A 24,989-nucleotide genomic window follows, 5' to 3' on the forward strand; every position below is an offset into this window, starting at 1 on the left:
CGCTTCACAGACTGCAGCTTGTGGGTGGTCGCCCCAGAGAAAAAGGATGGGTCTCTTCATCTGTACATGGATTATAAAGGGCTCAACGTGATGTGTGTGGAGAATGTTTACTCAACTGCTCCTAATGAAGGACATGATGGCACATTTGGTCAAAGGAAAAATCTTTACTAAGCTGGACTTGAAGGAAGCTTCCTACAAAATTCACATTAAGGAGGGAGACGAATAGAAAACTGCTTTCAATTGCCCTTTGGGCTGCTTCCAGTTCAGGATGTTCCCATTTGGATTACAAGAGGCACCTGTTGTGTTCATTCAATTGATCAATGAAGTGCTGTGTGAGCATTTGTACAAATGGAGCCTGGTTTACTTAGATTATATTCTTATATACACCAAAACTATGGAAGAACATGTGAAGTTAGTATGTGAAGTCCTGAACAAACCTAGAGCCACTGAACTGTATGCTAAATTGTCTAAGTGAGAATTTCACCAGGATAAAATTGATTATTTGGGTTATCATATATCACATGAGGGGGATAGAGATGGACCCTGAGAAAGTGTGGGCAGACTTGGAATGGGCGCCCCCTTGCACCAGAAAGCAGTTGCAAAGTTTCCTGGGTTTTGCAAATTTTTACAGGCTATTCATCCCCTCATTTGGTAAGATTGCATTATCAACTTTCTGAAGATAAAGGGAGAGGCCAAGACCAAGCCTAGTCATCCCCTTGAGTGGATGATGGAATGCCAATCAGCCTTGGAGAAACTCAAGCAGCTGTTTGTGGTCAAACCCATACTTAAACATCCCGACATGGATGCCCCATTTGTGGTCCAGTCCAATGCCAGCAACATGGTTGTGGGCGCTGTGCTATTGCAGGCTAAGGCAAAAGGGACCCTACAACCCTGTGCTTACAACTCCAGGAAATTATCAGAAACTGATAGGAGATGGGCAATCTGGAAGAAGGAAGTGTTTGCGGTCTGATGGGAACTATTAACTCAGAGAGTTCCTTGAAGGGGCAAAACACCCTTTTGAGGTGTGGACTAGCCATAAAAACCTGGAAGCCATGAAAACTTCCTGAAAACTGTCACCCAAGCAAGTTAGTTGGTGCAATACTTTAACCAGTTTAACTTTACCCTGCGCTATATTCCTGGGGGAAAAGAACTTAATGGCAGATGCTTTGTCTAAGATTGGGCTGACCTGGTTGCCATTCACAGAGGTCACTTACAATAACTCAATCCATAGTAGTACTGGCTTCACCTCATTTAAAGTTACTTCTACTCAGGATTTTGTCCCCATACCAGAACTGCCTCAGGGGAAGCCTCAGATCCCCTCCTTAGTGGAGAGGATTGAACAGCTACAATGCTCTTGACCGGTCACAGGTAAGGTACTGGACGAGGCACATCAGGCCCATAAGAATCAGGCTGACAAGGAAAGGGCTAACCTGGTCAGTGTACAGTTAAAGCTGCCCAAAATCCTTAGGTGGATCCACCCAGTATTTCATGTTAGCTTGCTCAAGCCCCCAGTTCCCCTTCATAGAAGGGGAACAACACTTTGAAGTCAAAGAAATCCTAGATTCCAGGAAACATAGGGGGAAAGTACAATATTTGGTAGCCTGGAAACATTTCACTCCTTTACAATCTGAATGGGTGGACTCTCAGAACATTTGGGCTCCCAAATTCCTTCAATTGTTTCACCAAAAATATCCTGATAAACCGTAATGTTCCTCTACTAACTTGTACTGTATGTTACTCTCCGTATTCTTTGTACTTTGTTTTTTTTTCTCCCTTTTAGGGCTAACGCCTCTTTTGTAGGAGGACCAAATGTCTGCCAGATTTCCAGCATGGGGTTCAATTTACTGCATGCTTATTATTGGATGCCATAGTAATGGGGAAGGGGGACATGGTATTTGGGTTGGGGAAGTGAGCTGGTGAGGTGAATTCCCATGTGAATAGGAAGGGAGGTTTATTCTCAAGAATTATTGCACTGCTGAGTGGAATTGTTTACACCCTGTCAAGGCCAACCATCCTAGAACTCTAGATGGATGAAATACCTTAAAATAAGTTTCACACAATATCATACTGGACGTTGATTGGACCCTCAGTGCTAGACCCTGGGGAGGGATTTGGGGATAATTTCAATCTGTAACTTTCACACATTTTGAATCAGATCTTGCCTTGCTCTCATTGCTCTTAAAATAAAAGTTAAAATAAGCAAAAAAAGAGAACACCTGTCTGATCTTGATGAATACAAATCACCAGGACCTGATGGATTACATCCCAGAGTTTTAAAGGAGCTTGCAGATGTCATTTCAGAACCACCACACCACATCTTTTAAAAATCCTGGAACACAGGGGAAGTACCAGAGCTGATGTGGTTCCCATCTTCAAAAAAGAAAAAAAAAACCAGACCCAGGAAATTATAGACCAATCAGCCTAACATCAATACCCGGGAAGATACTGGAAAACATAATAAAAAACAAATCTGCCAATGCCTAGAAACTAGTAAAGTGATAACTAGCAGCCAGCATCGGTTTGTTAAAAACAGATCATGCCAAACCAATCTTATTTCATTCTTCAACATAAAAACTAAATTAGTAGACCAGCGAAATTCTGTGGACATAATATACTTAGACTTCAGCAAGGCATTCGACAAAGTAGACCACAACCTACTTTTTGGTAAGCTAGAAAAAAGTGAGATATATAGCTTCACCACCAGATGGATTCGCTGACAAACCATACTCAACAAGTAGTCCTTAATGCGTCTAAGTCTACATGGAGAGAAGTAAGCAGTGGGGTGCCACAAGGTTCCGTCTTAGGCCCAGTACTCTTCAATATCTTCATAAACAATTTAGATGAGGGAATAGAAGGGAAACTTACCAAATTTGCAGATAGTACTAAACTGGCAGGAATAGCTAACACCCTAGAAGATAGGCTCAAGATCCATCTGGATCTTGACAGACTTGAACACTGGGCCCTATCTAACAAAATGAAATTCAATGTAGAGAAAAGAAAAGTCCTACACTTAGGTAAGAAAAACCAAAAGTACATATATAAACTGGGTGAAACCAGGCTTAATAGCAGTGGCTGTGAGAGGGATCTTGGAGTCTTAGTGGACAACCAGCTAAATATGAGCCAGCAGTGTGCAGCAGCCACCAAAAAAGCCAATGCAATCCTAAATTGCATTAACAGAGGGATACAGTCTAGATCAAGTGAGGTACTAATATCTCTCTATAAAGCCCTAGTAAGACCACACCTAGAGTGCTGCATCCAGTTTTGGTCACCACACTATAAAAAAGATGTTGAGACTGTAGAAAAAGTGCAGAAAAGAGTAACCAGGATGATTAGGGGACTGGAAACCAAAACATATGAAGAATGGTTACAGGAACTGGGCATGGCTACTCTAATGAAGAGAAGGACCAGGGGAGACATAGCAGTGTTCCAATATTTGAGGGGCTGCCACAGAAAGGATGGGGTCAAGCTATTTTCCAAAGGCCAGACAAAGAATAATGGATGAAAACTGACCAAGAAGAGATTCAACCTAAAAATGAGGAGGAACTTCCTGACAGTGAGAACAATTAACCAATGGAACAGCTTGCCTTCGGAAGTTGTGACAGCTTCATCACTTGAGACTTTCAAGAAGAGATTGGACTGCCATTTGTCAGAAATGGTGTAGGGTCTCCTGCTTGGGCGGGTGGTTGGACTAGATGACCTATAAGGTCCCTTCTGTTTATCTATCTATCTGAAAGGAGCAAGCTAAGACCTCTTATTACAGACAGCTAAGACCTATTACAGACCTAACTAGGTTACCTATGGTATGATAAAGTTAAAGTAAGTGTTGATTTCAATAACCATTTTGTCAGTGGGCTATTTTGAGTTTGGAATAAATTTAAAACAAGGTTTTTCATGAAGGTGCCTCTTTGGGTTTCTTCACAGAAAGCTTTTTTAAGAAAAGAAATGGTGACAAGGCTGAACTGGTGGACTTATGGTAAAACAATATCTTTTAACTTGGGTGACCTTACCCTCAAATCTAAGGACCTAAGGAGAATCAGAAGGTCATATCTGCCATTGGTTTACATATTTAAAACTGAAAGATTTAAATTAGACAGAGACTCTAATCAGAGTCAATTCAAAATTAATTGGAAATCCAATTGTGTGGTAGTGATGAACATATTATTGCTAAAGTTTATGAAATGTTATTGAATTTAAATCTGGAAAATAAACAAGCATTGTATGATTCAGTGGGCAAGGAACTTTGAATATAATGTAATGCTTGAACAATGGGAGAATATGTGGAATAAAGGTTTAACATTTACATTAAACTATAACTTAAAATAAAATTTCTATAAGATGATGTATCGTTGGTATTTAACTCCAGATAAGTTGTCAAGAATGTATAAAGGTATTTCAAATGAGTGTTGGAAATGTAAATGTAAAGAAGGGACTTTTTATCATTTATGGTGGACGTGTGATAAAGCAAATATTGGAGTAGGATTCATATTTTAATACAGAAAATTCTTAAAGTGAATATAGAAAGTGATGTGAAAGAATTTAAGTAAGCCACTGAATGAACCACTTTGATACAATTAGAATAGAATAGAATAGAATAGGAATAGGAGCTGGAAGGGACCTTCTAGTCCAACCCATGCTCAAGCACGAGAACCTATACCATCTCAGACAAGTGACTATCCAGTGTCTTCTTTAAAACTTCTAGTGATGGAGCACCCATGATTTCTGGAGGCAAGCTGTTCCACTGGTTAATTGTCCTCACTGTTAGGAAGTTTCTCCTTAATTCCAGGTTGCTTCTTTCTTTGATTAGTTTCCAACCAGTATGTCTTGTCCTCTGGTGCTTTGGAGAATAATTTGTTGTAATGATTAGTTGCTGAGGAAGTAAGCAGTGATTGTACTCTGCAATTGCACACAGAACAAGACATGGAGTGACTGGTTGTTTTCAAGTCACCTCAGTTGCTCATCTGTTGGGAGAAGTAGCTTGCATTGAAGTTGGTTGTTTTTCCTGTGGTTGAAGCACCATCTACTGGCCACAACAAACAAATTCTTGGGAGTTCACCACCTGCCTCAGAAGCAAGGGACCTTTTATTTCCAATATGAAAAAAACAAAGATGCCAGCTTTAAGAATGGACTGCCTTAGCTTTCAAGAAGGGAGCTAAGGGGAAGGACTTTAAGAGTTCACCAATCAACACTCTTGTTGACCTACTTTACCATTGTTTTTTTGTTAGCACCTTTTAAAAATAGAAATGAAGAATTTGGGATAAAAGATCCACACTAGGTGATAGCAGTGGTTATGATTTACTTTTATTTTACACAATTTTATTTTCTAAAACCCTTTCTTGGAAGCCTCTTGCCCATTTCAGTTCCTGTTGTTGCTTATATCATTTATATCATTTGGGTATTTAGTGCCTTCATTATGAAATTTCTTCTGCTGTTGCATTTGACTTCAAATTTTAAATTCAGATTTGCATTGGACGTAAAGCTCTCTGTTTCTTTACTACTCCAACCTGAGCCAGTCTTTTCTCTGTATGTTACAAATATCTATTCTTCTTTCATAGAGCTTGTAATGGCCATGTGGAATTTCAGTAGGGCATCAAGGACAAAAGCAACAAAGTTACCTCCAGAGGAGCTTCTGGAAGGCAATGCAGAAATGGCAATTCCCTCACTTAAAGTTTGGAAAATTCATCTCCACAAAATGAACTATTCTTCTTACATATCCAGGTTGGGACAATGTAAAGTATTATGAATACTGATCTTATCCCAATCAAGTATTGGGGATTAGGTTACATGTTATATATGCATATTCCATTAAATCTAACTACCAACTCAAGATATTATTGGAGATTTCATATGAAACCATATTCCACGTTGCTGTTCAACTCAGTAGTAAGGGCAGCTGTGCTGTTATTTGTCCTTAGAAATACTCTATATCAGAATCTTGGGCCAGAATCTGCCTCTAAGTACTTTAGATTATTCTGAGTAATTGGTCATTTCTTCATCTCGGGCTCCCTGGGTGCTGCTGAAGACCCTTTCTTTCAACAGACTTTCTAAAGTGGGAAGAGAAAGCAATAATGAAACTAGAAAAGCACCCCATTCGTTCACACATGCCATCATGGTTTATTATGGATGCCAATGCCCACCAGCACAACTGGAAAAAGTTGCTTAAACAGAATCCATTTATCTCTGATACACAACAAAGTTTTAATCTTGTTTACCAACTTCTTCCATTTGAAACAAATATCAATCAAGACTTTATTTAAATGATTGAAAGACACTGTCAGATTAAAAAGAATGCATTAAATCTATAATATTGAATACACACACACACACCCCTAACAGATACACCCAACCCTCTTAAATATTCTAAATACTGGATAGCTTTAAAAAAATTGTCCTGAAAAACTTCCTACAATCAATGGAATATAAACTATTTTTAAACCCTGGTGTTAGGCAGAAGTATTGAATCACATGGTTTACTCTGATTGCACAGATTACATAATTAAATGATACGTGTATATTAATTGTCCAATCTTTAAATAACTTAGAATTATTCTTATTAGAATTTAAATCCAGCTTGGAAAATCTGGATCTCCCAAAATGAATGATTGTATATGTAAGAACACATTCTCAGTATTATTAGCATATACCACAATATTTCTTCACATTCTTTCTGCAATTGTTATTTAGTAGTACTGTCCCCGCTTCATAATTGTACAAATCATTTATACTCCATTCCATTGTTCAAAAACAATGTTGTATCACAGTTTATTACTTACACACTGGAAAATCAGAGTCACACTTTTGGCAATGTCAGCCATTGCAAAGCAGCTCTGAGATTTTCTGAACCTTTTCCTTAATTACCGTGTTTCTCTGAAAATAAGATCCAGCCTTATTTTCTTTTCAGCTCCAAAATAAGCACTAGGGCTTATTTTTGGGGGATGTTTTATTTTTTTCCCCATGTACTTTAAGAGTACATGGGAGGCCCACTTCTTCTGCTTGCTCACGGTAGGACAGGAGGCTGTGTGGCATGTCAGTGCCGCGGCTGCGAGGCAGGGGATGCAGCTGCCCCACACATCTCGCACCAGCTTACCTTAGGGGTCCTGCAGCCAGGATACCCACGCCCCCAAATCAGCCTTGCCTTGCGGTGGCGGCTCCAGCAGCACCGTCCAGGACCTTGTGTGGCTGCCGGCACACTTTTTCTGCTTGCTTACATGGCCGCAATAGAGCAGGAGGCCGAGTGATGTGGTGATGACATGGCTGCAAGGTGAGATGGGGGTGGGGCTTCTTCATGTGCCCCACACCAGTTTACCAGACCATCAACACCCTGACACCTGCCTTGCCTCATGGCCACAGCACCAACACATCACTCAGCACCCTGCTCTGTTGTGGCCGCACAAGCAAGCTAAGAAGTGGGCTGGTGGACACACAAGGCTCTGCTGGACATGGCTGGTGGAGCCAGCACTATGAGGTAAGGCAGGTGTCAGGGCATAGATGGCCTGGCTGTGAAGGCTCTGAGGTAAGCTGGTGCAGGATGTGTGGGGCAGCTCCCCCCCTGGCTTGCCTTGCAGCCGTTGCACATCCAGTCAAATGGAATGGGCAGCAGGCTGGCTGCAAAGGTGCTTAAGTAGGGTTTATTTTGGGGGTAGGGCCTATATTGGGCGCATGCTCAAAAACATGGTAGGGCTTCTTTGGGGATAGGGCTTATTTTGGGGAAAACATGGTATCACAAATTCAAGCTCAACACAGCTTCCGTGATTGAGAAATGATGCATAAGAGAATCAGATTTATTCACAGTGGGAACATAATGGAGATTTATAATATTTAGATGTTACACCAGAATGAGTCAGTGGTTGTCTTCTGGTGCATCTAATCACTTTACTGAAGCTTCAGTTAGATTTTTTGGGAATATCTCTTCTCATATTACAAAAGATCCCCACTGCTTTTTTGTCTATCTGTGTGTTCAGAGACAGACAAATCAGCCATATATTGCTCTCCTCACATAGATATATGTTTCAGCTTAAATAAGAATACTGTCTTAAATAAGAATTCAGAAAAAGTAATATTAACCTTCATTTATAATCATATTTCTGAAATCAGCACAAGACAGGATCTATAGTTCCATGGTTGCTTCCCCCCCCACTTTCATTTTTAACAGCACCAGAGAAATGTTGATCACTGAACAGGTTACTTATGAAAGATAACAAATCTTTTTGTTATCTTATGAAAGATAACAAATCTTTTGTTGTGAGACAGCTGTAAAAAACTCAGGTACAAAAGTCTCTGTATTCAAATGCATTTTTCATGTAAACATATTTTTATATAGCGTACAAACATTATTGGACATTTTAAGAAGAATCTAATTCATTTTGAACAAACTATTCAGGTGAAGCAAAAATAAGATAAAATGAGAACACTTAGGCCTGTTTTATTTCATTTATATGGTACAAGAAAAAAATGAAAATTATTTTATGAAACAAGAACAAAACCCATAACAGATTAATGGTTTCAGTGGTTTCTTGGCAGCAAAAACTGAGGCCAGGTGGCCCAATTGCCATTAACCTGCCTTAACTTTATGACCAAAGATTCAGTAATTCTTTTTTATGCAAGATTAATTTGCTTTGCTTTCTTCAAACATGATGGTTCAGCTGTGCTTCCCTTGAGGAGAAACTGTTGTTTCCAGACGCTGGAAAGAAAATCACAAGACAAAATTCAGAGCTTTCAAGATTATCCCATTACACGAGAACAGAAGTGAAATCACTTTCCAGTGATGGTGGAAACATGAGCATAACTGGACTGGGGTACAACCATATTTAGAGTCAGGAAAAGGGAAAATGGCAGAGGCAGTAGTGAAATCTGAACCAGTTTACTACTGGTTTGCTGGCCATGCATGCGCACTGCACGCCAAATGTGTGCTGTGCATGCGCATGCGTGCACCAAAAGGAAGCTTGGGATGGTAAGTAGAACAGCATGGGAGGGTGATTAGCTGTGGCGCATTTGGGAACCTTTTAAAAGCATTTTTTACTACCTATTCGCCAGAGTCAGTAGTAAAAAAATGCTTTTAAAAGGTAAAAAAAGGCTACGATGATCACAGCTGTGCTGCATGATCATCAGAACCTTTTCTTAAACCTTTTTAAAGCATTTTTTTTACTACCAGTTCAGGCAAATAGGTAGTAAAAAAATGCTTTTAAAAGGTAAAAAAAGGCTACGATGATCACAGCTGTGCTGCATGATCATCAGAACCTTTTCTTAAACCTTTTTAAAGCATTTTTTTTACTACCAGTTCAGGCAAATAGGTAGTAAAAAAATGCTTTAAAAAAGTTAAAAAAAAGGCTCCAACGATCACGCAGCACAGCTGTGATCATCAGAGCCTTTTTTTTTTACTTTTTTAAAGCATTTTTTACTACATATTCGCCTGAACCGGTAGTAAAAAAATGCCTAAAAAGTAAAAAAAAAAAAGTTCTGACGATCAGCTGAGCGATGCACGATTGTTGGAACTTTTTTTTTACATTTTTTACTACCGGTTCAGCGAACCAGTAGCAATTTTTACTACTGGTTCGGGTGAACTGGCCCAAACCGGTAGCATTTCACCCCTGGGCGGAGGCCTTCATGACAACTGGTGCCTATGAGGGGGGCTTTTAATCTTTCTAATATAAAAGAAGATTGAAAAAATATAAATCAAGAGGCCTAGGCTTATCCATCTGTCTGTCCATTCATCAGCATGATCTCTCTCTCTCTGAAAACTGAACTGTTTAGGGCCAAAGTTGACATGGCAGAAAAAGCCAATGCAAAAAAAGTAGGTCTAAAGATGGGCAGTGGAGAAGATCATCCTCATTGTCATTGTCATCCCTCAATGCTTCTCCAGTAGGATGGTAAATTCTAAGACACTCTCTTCTTCCTCCATCTGAAACTTATGCAGATGGCCCTGTGCTTCCAAGTGCACATACACTCACATGAAATGAAAATACACACACAAGTGAAAATGGTCACCACTATTAAGAGTTGAAAACCGTTTGGAAAGCCTTGCCCCTCAACATTTTCATTTTTGTTAGCATTTACATGAACCCATATGTCCACATTTTAAGACCATCAAAATTTAAACAGATAAATAAACCATGCAACTTACGGTTAATAGTTCCAGTCTGAGTTACCACTGTTCCACAGAGCTAAGAGGAGGGAAATCCACAAAAATATAAATCTGTGTGGAGATAACTACATAAATATGGTAAGTCAGGAACAATACAATATAGAAACTGAAGAGGGAAAAGGAGCTTTATTACCCAGTTTTATTCCAGTTCCTAGGTTGGGAATGCAGCCACAATGAGGTCATGCATTTCTGATCACAAAAGGACATTGAGGCCTCGACTTTTTTCCATGAACAAAAATATAAAGCTTTTTATAATCCACTAAGAATTGAGAACATGCAGATTGGAAAAGAAGATAAGGAGTAACTAGGGAAAGAGAGCGAAGGTTATGAAGAATTGGTGAAAAGGAGTTCAAGAGCTGTCTTTTCAATATCTCCCCAATGTGCCCCAAAGTTCCTTCAGCACAGATGTCCATGGTACAAATTTTGACTATGGAAAGATGGAAGGAAATGGATGCTTGAAAGAATGCTAATTGATTTTTCTAACATGCTTTCAACAGATTTCCATGTCAATATCCCTACAGAGGACAAGTTTTCACTTATCGGTTTTCAATGTCTATTAATTTTTAAAATTAGAAATACTGATGATTTGTGAGGGAAGTAGATTTGGAGTTTGAAGAATTCTGGAGAGACCTTCTCAGTTTTAGAAATTGGCACCTAACTGCAAAATTGTCCAATACAATTGTGCAGTAGGGTGGTCTTCTTCTGTTTTTCAACCTTTCCCCTAGTTCCTTAGCAAATATTCTTGTGGAATTTTGCTTTACTTTAAAAAGCTGGTTCTCAGCACATCCGTGCTGGAGGAACTTTGAGGAACATGTTAGAGATACTGCAATTGGTTAGTCATGGTTGCTAGGGGAAACTAGAAGGAACTTAAGGTTAAAAAAAATTTAATGTTTTCTTAAAATATACTCCATAAGCTTGGAATTTTTCACTCTATAAAGCACTTAGGATATAATGCCACTGGATCACCTAAACTATAAGCTTCAGGATTGGCCATTGGACTGTGGCAAGAAGCCTGATTAGATGCTCATCAAAGAATAATGGTATCTTAGATTAAATGTTCGCTACCATGAAATTTGTTGACTGTCAGCCTTGGAATCAGATGGGTAGGATAATATGATCCTGTCCAGTTTAATTCCTTGTTTAAAAATTGCATCATAATATGGAAATAAGGGAATAAATATAACTTTTATAGTCTAGTATCTACTTATTTATACATGAGCTTTTATATGATAAATATAATTTAGAAACTAATGTATGTTTTATTTCCTTGTTTAGTTTACAATAGTTTTTGTTTTTAATATTTCTCTTAATATGTCCTACATTTTTGTTCTTTGGTTTATGTATATGCGTATGTATGTATATATGTGTCTGTCTGTATGTATAGCTTTATTTTTTAAATGATATAGATTTTTTAAAATAAAATAAAGGTATATGTACACTGCTATTTAATTTATATATAATTCGAAGTACTATGTTTTTTTTTGTAAAGAAATATTTGTAATGCTTTTCAAACTTAAACGTTTTGGAAAAAATTGCTTTAAAATAAGAGCAGTTGCTAAGTAATGAAACCAATTTCACTATTAAAATTATATTTTTATAGGCTATAATATGAAAAAACATAGTCAAGGAAAAATCATGCAAAAAGAAAAGATATGGACTTTAAAATGTGCAGAAATGTATATGAATAATACAAAAAATACTAAGAACACTTAAAAGGTGGGCAGTTTTAAACTTGGTTTACCTTGTCATAACTGGATTGTGTATACCATATAATTGCTCTTTATGATAACCAATATTACCATTTTCCAAACTGTAATAAAATAAATACATGAGAAAAGGAGCGGGTTAATAATAAAATGTAATTTAATTCAAATTGCGGTTACAAAGATGGTAATTAAAAAAAGGACATTATTTGAAATGATGAGCTGTGAACTTTATGAAATGGAAGGGAATTCTACAAATGTTCCATGTCAAGATATTTTGAACGTAAAATTCTGTAGCTATGTATGTCGATAAAAAAGGCAGTGACATAGAGAGAAAAAATCAACAATCCAAACATGTTATATTTGAAAATGCCAAAAGTCCATTAAAAAAAAAATCACAACCATCCCACTTTACATGCCATATGATTAATAAAGGTTTCTTACTTTTTCATGGGCATAGTTTCAACACTACAAAAATAATAAGAAAAAAAAATTATCACATTATTTGTCGAAGAGAATGTTTGGCATAGCAGTATTTTTTTTGTTCTTATAGCAAAAGTGTGATGTAAACACAATCTTCATCCCAAAGAAACAAATGAGAATAAAAGGGGGTGAGGGGAGATTGGAAAAGGCACTGGATAAACCTACCAAAAATGGTTATAAAAGGAAAAGTAGAGACAAGTGAAAATCCCTGAGACAGATGAACTGCAAGACGAAAAAAGAGAAATCCTATTATGCAGAGCAGGGCATAAATTAAGAGCTATGGCAAGGAAAATACGGAAATAAGTATCAGGAATAATTTTAAGATGTAGCTTAAAAAAATCAACATGGCATGCATAACGGGCCTATTAAAGAGCTGGTAGTTTTTAAAATTATTTATTAAATTTATTCTGGAGAATAAATGGAACATTGAAATATTGAATAACTACTCTAAAACAATCATGTATATCAATATTAGGATTATATAAATTTGATTAATATAACAACTATTATTATTATTATCATTGCTGTTTGTATCAAAATGAATTATACCCAGAGACCACACTGTTCAAGTATTGAAATTGATGTATATTTAAAATCAAAATCCAATAAAACTTTAAAAAAAAATTCACTCAGAATAGAACAGAACAGATCAGAACTGAAAAGAACATTGGAAGTCTTGTAATCCAACCCCCTACTCAAGCAGGAGGCCCTATACCAGTGATGGCGAACCTTTTTGACAACAAGGTTGCATGGAAATGTCACGTGTGCACGCATGCGCTCATCAGGGCCACATTCTGGAAAAGCCTAACTTCCAGGTTCTAGTGCACATGCGCAACTGACAGTCAGCTGGCCACCATGCATGCACACACCGGTTTTCAGCACTGCCACACGCGCAAAGGGATTGCACTCTGGAAAGCTGAACTTATGGCTTCTGGCGTGCATGCGCACCCGACAGTGAGCTGGCCACTGCGCATGCACACACCAGTTTTCAGCACTGCCACATGAGCAAAGGGATCGCGCTCTGGAAAAGCCAAACTTCTGGGTTCTAGCATGCACGCACACCTGACAATCAGCTGGTCAGCATGCATGCGCACATGGTTTTTGGCACTGCCACATGCGCAAAGGGATTGCACTCTGGAAAAGCTAAACTTCCGAGTTCTGGCATGCATGCGCACCTGACTTTGCGTGCCACTTTGGGCATGCATGCCATAGATTCGCCATCACGGCCCTATACTATTCTGAACAAATGGCAGTCCAATTTCTTCTTAAAAACATCCAGTGATGGAGCACCCACAACTTCTTTTTTTTTTTTTTTTTGGTAAAAAGTTTTATTTTCATTTTCCAACAACCTATTCAATATACAGTCTCTTATTCAACATTAGTCATTAACTTTCATTTGTTACTTATTCGGACCTGCCCAGCTACCACTTCCTTCCTTAACAAACCTTTCCTCCTCCCTTCTGTACTTTCTTCTACTTTCTTCATCCTTCCTCTCCTTCGCTTTTCTACATCCTCTCCTCCTTCCCTATTCTTCTCTTCCACCCTTTCTAACCCTCTCTCTTTCCCCTTTCTTCTTCCTGTCCTTTCCCCCTTTTCTACCTCTCTCTTTCCTACCTACTTTCTTCCTTCACTCACTCCTCTCCCTTTCCATTCCCTTCTGAAATGGCAGCTGAGCAGCCCCGCTTTCATTTCAAATTATTTCTATTTCTTAATTACATATCTTCAATCATTCCTTTACATTGATCCTTCATCTCCCCCTCTCCCCTTCCCTCCTCCCCTCCACCCCGAGACTTCCCAGAACAAAGTACAGGGTATAAATCACTCCTCTCTCTAAGACCTTAACTCCCCTTCCAGAAACAAAAAAGTACATTCTTCTTCCAGTCCATCATATATCAGTCCATTCCACTCCTAAAATTTTCAGAATCTTCCAATTAAATTAGTATTTCCAGTTCATCAATAAAATACATAGTTTTTAATATCCAATCTTCATCAATTAACACCAAATATATATCAATCCATTCCACTCCTGAAGTCTTCAAAATCTTATAGTTTTTAATAACCAATCTTCATCGATCAAGACCAAAACGATATTCCATCTTCCAGTATTCATCAGAAATTATTCTATAATATACCTTTCTTCCTTAAACAGTGTCCCAAATATAATTCATATTTCCAGCTTAAATTCTTAAATTTTTATCCAATCTCCAAAAATAAACAATATTCTATCTTCTCATATCTTTAATATCACTTACATAAATCAAATAACATTGCTAATATTAATATTTCTTCAATTTACCTTACATCTGTCAAATAACATTATTAAAATTATAACTTATATCCAAAATATATCAATTATAACAATTAAATTCTATTTAACCAAATACCAACATTACATCCATAAATTTTTCTCTCCTCCAAAGGTTAAACAATATTCCATCTTCCCATTCCTTTATACCTCACATATATCAAATAGTAACACCTTATACCCAAAATAAATCAGTTATAAAAATTCTGGCATGCATGCGCACCTGACTTTGCGTGCTACTTTGGGCATGCATGCCATAGATTCGCCATCACGGCCCTATACTATTCTGAACAAATGGCAGTCCAATTTCTTCTTAAAAACATCCAGTGATGGAGCACCCACAACTTCTGAAGACAATCCATTCCACTGGTTAACTGTTCTGTCAGGAAATTTCTTCTTAGCTTTAGGTTGCTTTTCTCCCTAATTAGTTTCCATTCATTGTTTCTTGTCCTACCTTTGGTGCTTTGGAAAAGAGGTTGACCTCCTTTTCTTTGTGGCAGTCCCTCAAATATTGGAACATTGCTATCATGTCACCTCTAGTCCTTTTTTTCACTAGTCTAGAAATACCCAATTCCTGCAACCGTTCTTTGTATGTTTTAGACTCCAGCCCCTTAAACATCTCCTTTGCTCTTCTCTGCACTCTTTCCAGAGTCTCAACATCTGGTTTATATTGTAGTGACCAAAACTAGATGCAGTATTCCAAGGGTAGTCTTACCAAGTTGTTATAAAGTGGTACTAACACTTCACATGAAGTTGATTCTAGCTGTTAATGCAACCTAATATTCCATTGGCTTTTTCTGGTGGCTGCAGCACACTGTTGGCTCATATTTAAGTAATTGTCTACTAGGACTCCAAGATCCCTCTCACAGTTACTGTTATTGAGCCAGGTTCCACCTATTCCATACCTTACATTTGATTTTTCTTGCCTAAGTATAAAATTTTACTTTTCTTACCATTAAATTTCATTTTGTTAAATAGGGACCAGGATTCAAGTCTGTCAACATTCTTCTGGATCTTGAGACTATCTTCTGGAGTGTTGCTTATTTCTTCCAGCTTGATGTTGTCTGTAAATTTGATGAGTTCCCTTTCTATTCCCTAATCTAAATTGTTTATGAAGATATTAAAAAGTACTAGGCCTATGGTAGAACCTTGCAATACTCCACTGTTTTTACTTCCCTTCATGTAGATGTACTTCCATTGGTCTAAATGTTTTTTAAAATTAATTTTTAATTAATTACATTTCTTAGTGCTTAATAAACATCGTGTTGTCTAGGTATTTAATTTGCTTAGCAATACATATTACATCTTAATCTCCACTCCTTTTTTCCAACCACTGATAAAATAGATTCCATTTTGATAATATTCTTTCTGTTTCATTTTTAATGTCAGTCTGTCCATTTCTGCACACTCTAGTATCTTCTTAATTATTTCTTCATCTCCTGGTGTTTCTTCATTTTTCCAGTATTGTGCAAATACAATCCTCGCTGCTGTCAAAACGTGCAATATTAAATACATACTTTTCTTAGCAAGTTTACCTGATATACCTAATAAAAATAGTTCAGGTTTAAAATCTACATGCTTTCCAATCATCTTTTCTAGCCATTTATGTATTTTTTCCCCAAATATTTTGCTTTACCACAAGTCTACCACATGATAGTATGTGCCTTTTTTATTACATTTTCAACATTTGCTAGACATATTTTTAAACATTTTGGCTAACTTAGCTGGTGGTTGGTGCCATCTATAAAACATTTTATGTAAGTTTTCTTTATATGAAGTTGCCATTGTTAGTTTATAACTCCTTTCCCATAAATTTTGCTATTCCTCCAATTCTATATTATGACCAATTTTTTCCCCCACTGTACCATTGTATCTTTTACTTGTACATTTTCCATTTTCAAATTTAGTAAAAAAAGTTATAAATCTTCTTGATTAATTTTTCATCAGAATTCAACAGTATTTGATCAAAGGGTGTTTGCCCTTTATAAAAGCCATACTTTTTCATATCTAAATTATATCTAGATTGTATTTGCAGTTGAGGGCATCATGATAATTTCATGTCCTGGTCTTCAAGCTCTTACTTCAATTTTAATTTCCCTTCAGAGTTCAAAATGTCTTTATATATCGCAATTTTTTCAAACTTCACCAGATTTGGTAAAGGCTTCCATTATTGAGAGCCATTCTGGAATTTTTGAATATATTTTGGGTTTTACTTTTTCTCATACAGATATTAGAGTTTCTTATATAATATTTTGAAAGTATCTGTGAATTTTATTTTTCTCATACCATAGGAAGGCATGCCATCCCAATTGTACATCATGTCCTTCTAAATATAACAATCTCTTGTGTCTAAGGGTTATCCATTCTTTTAGCCATGTTATCACACATGCTTGGCAATATAAAAACCAATCTGGCAATCCAAATCCTCCGTTTACTCTTATAACATTTTCAGTTTTATTCTCGCTTTTTTTCTTGCCAAATAAATTTCAATGTTAATTTATTCAAATCCTCAAAGATTTTTTCCCCAATTTTTATAGGTATTGTTTGAAATAGGAAAAGCAGTTTCGGTAAGATATTCATTTTTACCATGGCGATCCTTCCCAACATTGATAAGTGTAGGTTTTTCCATTTTTCCAAATCTAATTTTATTTGCTTAAATAATTATATATAGTTATGTTCCTTTATCATTGTGCACCTTGCTGTTAAATTTACTCACAAGTACTTGACTTTCTTAACTAATTGAAAGTCCACTTTTTCCATCAGTTTCTCCTTTTGTTTTTTTGTAAGGTTTTTAATTATCGTTTTTGATCCAGGGAAAGCTTCCGAACTGCCAGGAGAAAGGACTAGTTGCATTCATGCAGCAAATCTGAAGCCATCGACACTGGAAAGAGAAAAGCTCTTGGTGCTGTTGAAGTACCTTTAAAAAGTTTATCAACATCGTGCTCTGAAGCTGGGTAAAACTACTTTTTCTCTCTCTCTTTGAAATATACTTCCTGGAATGAATAAATCCGAAAAGAAAAACTCCCTAGGAGCAGCTGGAGGAAAGGGGGGAATATACTCCCTTCACCAGAGGAAGAACAAAGCGGCAACCAAATAAAAGAGGGCCCAAATATAGAAACCAAAATAGAAAACCAGAACAAACATAAAAGAAAAAACTGCATATGGCAAACATTGAAGACTTATAAAGGTGTTTTAAAACTTCTGAGAGCATGGAAAGCTCGAAATAAACGAACTGAAGAATATTAAAGAATATTATCTGTGTCACAGATCCTTGAGGGATTAATTAAGGGAGAGTGAGACCTTGTAACAATAGGAGAAATTTGTTGAAATGTCTTATATGTAAACAGAAGAGGGGATTTGAAGCACAGACATAGACATTTGATAGTGGCCTTGAAAAGGGGAATTTATCAGTGAACACAGCTGACAAATAGAGAAAACAAAGCATTTCCCTGTCTATTCTTGGTGGGATTTTTTCTGTGAATTAGTTAAAGCCATTGTGGATTACAAACATTGATTGACTTGGATTTATTGATTGGGTAAAACAAGCTGATTACACAGGACTTGGATTTTCAATTACAAACATCGGTTGGACTGTAACTTTGATAGAGAGAGTTAGATTTAAAACCATATTTTGTTCAGGTGAATTTAGTTACTGAACTATTGGAACCTGTTAGATTATAAGGAAAGAGTATATATTGCATAATTAAATGCTGTAAGGTTTAAGATGTAATTTACACTTTTTGATAAGTTGAACAAGTTTGGCCATATTAGATAAAGCAAATACCATATTTTTCAGAGTATAAGATGCACCGGAGTATAAGATGAAGCTTAGTTTTTGAGGACGAAAATAGGGGGAAAAAATCTGCCTACCTCTGGTCAGCTTCAGCACATTAGTTTGCTGGTTTTGAGTGCACGCACATGCTTTTGAGGATTAAAAAACAGCTTCTAAGGCACAGCTGATCTTTGGAAAGAGAAGCAATGAGAAAAGCAGGCAAAACTTGGAAGTTCACTTCATTTGCTAGCACCTTGTTAGGGCTGAAAAACAGCTCCTAAAGCATAGCTGAGAGGGAGCAGCAATGAGAAAAGCAGGCAAAGCACAGAGATTGCTTCACTCGCTAGCGCCTCGTTAGGGCTGAAAAAAAGCTTCTAAAGCTCAGCTGACAGTTGGAGGGAGCAGGCAAAGCTCAGAAGATTGCTTCACTCACTAGCACATTAGGGCTGAAAAAAAGCTTCAAAAAAGCTACATTCAGAGTATAAGACGCACCCAAATTTTCAGCCTCTTTTAGGGGGGCGGGAAGTGCATCTTATACTCCCAAAAATATGGTATTTACTAGATATCAGTTGAAGTACTGATATACTCTCTGGGGGGTGGGGATTAAGAATGAATGCCCCAAATCTCACCAAAATTGGCAAAAAACCCTCTTCTTCAGTACCTTCCTTGGGGGTTCCCAGTTCTAAAAACCAAAGATCGATAGAACTAATGCTCCAACAAGAAAAATCTAACAATTTAGAAAAAGAGATACAGACAACATTACAGATACTCCAGGAAGCAATTGTCTCACAAAAAGAAGATATAAGAAAGAATAAGAAGAGATAAAAAATGACATAAAGAGTAATCAACATAAAGTGGAAGAAAAAATAGACAAGGTAAATGAACAGGTCCTTAACATAAATGCCCCACTAGAAAATTTTCAACAAAAGGTTACAGAGAATGAACAAAGAATTCAGAAAACTGAAAATAAAATAGAAGAAATGGAAAACATGATGGAAGAGATAAAAGAAGAAAACCAAAGATTGGCACAGGCAAATAAAAATCTGGAAGATGCAGTAGCAACATTAGAAATGGAAAAAGGCCCATAAATATTAAGATTTCAGAATATATCCAAAGATAAGGAGGAAGACTTAATGCAGGGTGTCAAACTCAATTTCATTGAGGGCCACATCAGGGTTGTGGTGGACCTTGGGGGGACAGGTGGGGCAGGGCCATAGTGGGCATGGCCATGGTGGGAGTGACCAGTTCATCACTCATGTCGGGGGACACCTGTGGTGGCCTGGGTGGGGCTGGGGAAACCAATCTTCCTTCCTTCCTTCCTTCCTTCCTTCCTTCCTTCCTTCCTTCCTTCCTTCCTTTCCCTTTTTCTTTTTCCTTCCGTCTTCTTTCTTCTTCTTTCCCCTCTTTCCTTTTTTCCTTTCTTGTTCTCTTCCCCCCTTTCCTTTTTTTCTTTAACTTTCCTCTTTCCCTTTCTCCTTTCCTGTCCCTTCTTGGATGCTCAAATGCAAAAGGGGAAACATTTCTTGATGTCTCCTCACCTTGTGATCAAATTCCACTTTTGCTAGTAGTTTGTGGCCACTGCAGTGGGCTTCTCAGGACAATGGGTCTCATTCCTCCCCTAGTGTGGTGAACTCTGGTGGGCTGGACATGGGTGTGAGGGCTTCACTCAGTTGAAGACTTTATTCCTGCCCTCAATTGGTAAGATTGGCAGACGCGAGCGAGCAGCCCACCTAGGCCATGGATGGCATTGGTTCCTGCATCTGGGCCTTAGATCCAACTCTAATGGCTGCCCTAGAGCCAGTGAGAGACTGCCCTGCCACCTTCCCCCCGCCCCCTAGGTGTGAACCCTGGAGGCAAGTGCATGAGCACTGGCATCCGGGTGAAAGAGAAGCACTCTGAACTTAGTCTGCAGGGCAAGACTGTCCCTGAGGATGCTAGGCCCCATACATAACATAACATAACATCAGAGTTGGAAGGGACCTTGGAGGCCTTCTAGTCCAACCCCCTGCCCAGGCAGGAAACCCTACACCATCTCAGTCAGATGGTTATCCAACATTTTCTTAAAAATTTCCAGTGTTGGAGCATTCACAACTTCTGAAGGCAAGTCGTTCCACTTATTAATTGTTCTAACTGTCAGGAAATTTCTCCTTAGTTCTAAGTTGCTTCTTTCTTTGATCAGTTTCCACCCATTGCTTCTTGTTCTACCCTCAGGTGCTTTGGAGAACAGCCCGACTCCCTCTTCTTTGTGGCAGCCCCTGAGATATTGGAACACAGCTATCATGTCTCCCCTAGTCCTTCTTTTTGTTAAACTAGACATACCCAGTTCCTGCAACCGTTCTTCATATGTTTTAGCCTCCAGTCCCCTAATCATCTTTGTTGCTCTTCTCTGCACTCTTTCTAGAGTCTCAACATCTTTTTTACATCGTGGCGACCAAAACTGGATGCAATATTCCAAGTGTGGCCTTACCAAGGCATTATAAAGTGGTACTAACACTTCACGTGATCTTGATTCTATCCCTCTGTTTATGCAGCCCAGAACTGTGTTGGCTTTTTTAACAGCTGCTGCACACTGCTGGCTCATATCTAAATGGTTATCCACTAGGACTCCAAGATCCCTCTCACAGGTACTACTATTGAGCAAGGTACCACATATACGGTACTGGTGCATTTTGTTTTTTTGGCCTAAATGTAGAACCTTACTTTTTTCACTGTTGAATTTCATTTTGTTAGATAGCGCCCAATGTTCAAGTCTCACCATAACATGCTCACCACCTCCTGGGCATGAGCAAGAGGGCAGGGCTGGGGCAGTCCTCTGCCAGCTCCAGAGCAGCTGCATGGATCTAGAGCTGTCTGCATACTGGCCCAGCTGGCTACTGCCACATTGCAGATTGGTACCCGGTCAGCCTGGGTTAGGCCAGGCTGCCGCAGGCCAGTCCTTTGCTATTTCCAGGGCAGCCCCACAGGCCGGATCACTTCGCAGGCTAAATCTGGCCCGCGGGCCTTGAGTTTGAAACCCCTGACTTAATGGGACTGATTGCAAATCTGCTAGCAGAATCATTGCAGATTGAAAAACCAATAATAGAAGAGGAAATCGATCAAATGTAGAGATTAAATTCAAGCTATGCAAGAAGATACAAACTGCCTAGGGAGGTCCACATCAGATTTGTCAGGAGAACAAGAAGAGATGAAATATTGAAGAGAGAGAAGAACCACTACAATATAAAAAGAAAAGAAATGACGGTGTTGAAACAGATCCCTTGAAAGATAAGAGATCTAAGAAAACAATATCAATTTTTGACTACAAAGCTAAATGAAAAAGGAATAAGTTTCAGGTGACCAGTTCCAGAGGGGATCCTAATTAACTGGAATTCTTGAAGATACAGATTGGACTCCACCTTCAAGGCAGATGAGTTCTATGAGAGACACGCAAGCATTTTTGAAGGGAAAACACAAGGTGCACAAGAAGATAAGGAAATTAAAAGAAAACGGGAAGAAACAGTGCTGCAAAAGGAAGAAGATGATAAGGAGAAAAAAAAATATAGATCAAGAAGAGGGACTAATGAAAGAAAAACTGAAAAGAACCACTAGGAAACCAAGCCCTAAATATAATTAAACAAGATGGAAAAAGGAAATGGGATCCTCTCGATGAACATAAATGGACTAAATTCCCCTGCTAAACGAAATAAATTTTTTACACAACTACAAAAATTGGACACAGAAATAATTTGTCTGCAAGAAACACATATAAAGAAACTATACTATAAACTCTTAGAATGCCCCAAAATTGGAAAACTATACTCATCAGCACACACAAAAAAAGAGTATGTATGTTTGTGTGTGTGTGTGTGTGTGTGTGTGTGTGTGTGTGTGTATATATATATATATATATATATATATATATATATATATATATATATATATATATATATATATATATATATATATATATATGTTTTCTGAGGTTTTCATGGTGTTTGTATATAGGTCTTTGGTTGTTCGGGTTTTTTTTTTTTTTTATTGAAAGAGTTTTAAAAACAAAACATTTTTCCCCTTTTTCCCCCTCCTCCCAAAACCCTTCCCCTCCTCCCCGGCTTCCCGGTCAATCACAAGGTATTGTTATACATAAACCAAACATAGAATAAAATTTTCCCTTCCAATCCAAATAACCACATCCAAAGCTTTTCATTTCCCAACCCCTCCCATTACATAAAATAACTTTCTAATTATTCAAAGGCAATCTGATATTTCTTAATCTGATATCTATTTTGTAGATAATCAATCCATTTTTCCATTCAATTAAATATCTTTCCTGCGTATTGTCTTTTAAAAAGCTGAGATTTTAGCCATCTCAGCCAAATTAATAACTTTCAATATCCATTCTTCTATTGTAGGTATCTCTTCTTTCTTCCAGTATTGTCCAATCAACAGTCTTGCTGCTGTTATTAAATTCAGAATCAATTTAGTCTCAATCCCTGTACAATCCGTTATAATTCCCAAAAGGAAAAATTGTGGCAGGAACTTTATCTTCTTCTTCAGTACATTTTGAATAATCCACCAAATTCTTATCCAAAAGACCTTAATTTTCTTGCAAGTCCACCAAATATGAAAATATGTAGCATCATCACAATCACACCTCCAACATTTCGCTTGGATATTAGGATACATACATGATAATTTTTTGGGATCGAAGTGCCATCTATAAAACATCTTATAAAAATTTTCCCTTAAATTCTGTGCTTGTGTAAACTTAACATTTCTAACCCAGATTTTCTCCCATGTTTCCAACATTATTGGTTCCTGAATATTCTGTGCCCATTTTATCATACAATCCTTTACCAAATCCTTTTCCGAATCTATTTCAAGCAACACATTATACAATCTCTTTATATGCTCCTGGGTCTGATTTCTAATTTGCTTTATTAAATTTTCCTCCCTTTGCAGTTGTTCGGGTTTTTTACACGGGAGAAAACCCCATGTAGGTCTTTGGTTATTCGGGTTTTCTCCCGTGTAAAATTGGAAGTGTCTTGGCGACGTTTCGACGAAGTCTCATTCGTCATCTTCAGGCTTCAGCTTCGTGCTTCTGGGAGCAAAGCTGAAGCCTGAAGATGAAATGAGACTGCTGAACGCCGCCAAGACACTTCCAATTTTACGCGGGAGAAAACCCGAATAACCAAAGACCTACATACAAACACCCGCGAAAACTTCAGAAAATATATATGTATGTATGTATGTATGTATGTATGTATATGTAGGTCTTTGGTTACTCGGGTTTTCTCCTGCGTAAAATTGGAAGTGTCTTGGTGACGTTTCGACGAAATCCCATTCGTCATCATCAGGCTAGGTGTTTACAGCTTAGTGCTTCTAGGAGAAATGTGTGATGGCAGCTGTTTCTTCCTTTTAACTGCTAGTGGGGGGGTTGAACTGATTGGTTGGGAGCTTGGCTGTGTTCTGATTGGGTGGAGGTGTGTTCTGATTGGTTGGGGGTTTGGCTGTGCTCTGATTGGATGGTGGGGTTGGCTGTGCTCTGATTGGATGGGGTGTGGTTCTGTTTGGGGGGGATTGCTTGTGCTCAGGTTGGTCTGAGATGCAGGGGGATTTGAGTTGGTGGGCTGCATTGCTGTTGTTTGGCTTCGCGTTAGTGGTCGTGCTACATCTTCATGGTGGATGTCAGTCTGCTGCATGTACAGATTGGAGGGGTTTGAAATGACTAATGATGCAGCTGCGGTCTGGCTTCTGGTCCTTGGTCGTGCATCATCATCGGTGTGGGTTTGAGTTTGCTTTCCGCATGGATGTGTGGTGGTGACATGCTCTGTGGCACTCGTGAGTGTGGGTCTTGCGTCATTCTTCATGTTAGAGACTCATTTGTCGATAAGGGCAGGTTTCCAAAAGGCTGGTAGGCGGGAGGTATCATCTAGTTTATTCATGCTGTGTGGGCGTTTTTCTATCTCGACAGCATTCTGATTATTCTGTTGTTAAAGTATTCAGTTTTGGCGATAGTTCTGGTATTTTTAAAATCAATTTTATGTCCTGTGGCTTTAAGGTGTTGGACCAGGGAAGAAGTTGGTTCCTCTCTTTTGACTGAGTTCTTATGTTCTTCAATGCGTGCACTTATTCTTCTGTTGGTTTGTCCGATGTACGTGGTGCTGCAGGCAGTGCATGGGATTTCATATACTCCTTGATTTTCTAACTCAATTTTGTCTTTGGGGTTTCTTAGGATGGTGGATATTTTTTGGTTTGTGCAGAATGCTGTCTTGATGTTGTGTTTTTGGAGGATCTTGCTGATTCTGTCTGTGGTACCTTTTATATATGGGAGGAGGGCTTTGCCTACCTCCCGCCTACCAGCCATTTGAAAACCCGCTCTTATTGACAAACAAGTCCCTAACATGAAGAATGACGCAAACGTGAAGAATCAAACGTGAAGCTACTAGGAACCCTTTATCCTCCAAGGTTGTCATATTCCAGAACTGCAATCTACCTGGAGTGCCCAGAAGTACAAGGTGTTCAGTGGTCAGAGACATGGCCAAGGTAAGGTAAGGTTTCAACACATCAGCTGAAATGGCAAGACTGGGCCAAGAAATAACTGAAGAC

At 38.2% G+C, this 24,989-nt stretch overlaps 1 protein-coding gene across 5 annotated transcripts in view; it reads right to left on the reverse strand.

The window, feature by feature from the left end:
* Positions 1–6,096: 6,096 nt before the first annotated feature.
* Positions 6,097–24,989, reverse strand: part of PROM1 (prominin 1) — a 258,262-nt gene continuing 239,369 nt past the window's right edge. For 4 of the 5 annotated variants that reach the window (XM_058193311.1, XM_058193309.1, XM_058193308.1 and 1 more), the window contains 4 exons: positions 12,286–12,309; positions 11,880–11,948; positions 10,118–10,157; positions 6,097–8,677 (listed from right to left, as the gene is read on the reverse strand). In XM_058193311.1, coding sequence (XP_058049294.1) covers positions 10,139–10,157; positions 11,880–11,948; positions 12,286–12,309 — 112 coding nt within the window. In that variant the 3' untranslated portion in view covers positions 6,097–8,677; positions 10,118–10,138. The remainder of the gene's footprint in view (positions 8,678–10,117; positions 10,158–11,879; positions 11,949–12,285; positions 12,310–24,989) is intronic. The other variant, XM_058193310.1, reaches the window with a different exon arrangement.

Source organism: Ahaetulla prasina, chromosome 8 (assembly GCF_028640845.1).
Source record: "Ahaetulla prasina isolate Xishuangbanna chromosome 8, ASM2864084v1, whole genome shotgun sequence".
In the NCBI taxonomy this organism is placed as follows: Eukaryota; Metazoa; Chordata; class Lepidosauria; order Squamata; family Colubridae; genus Ahaetulla; species Ahaetulla prasina.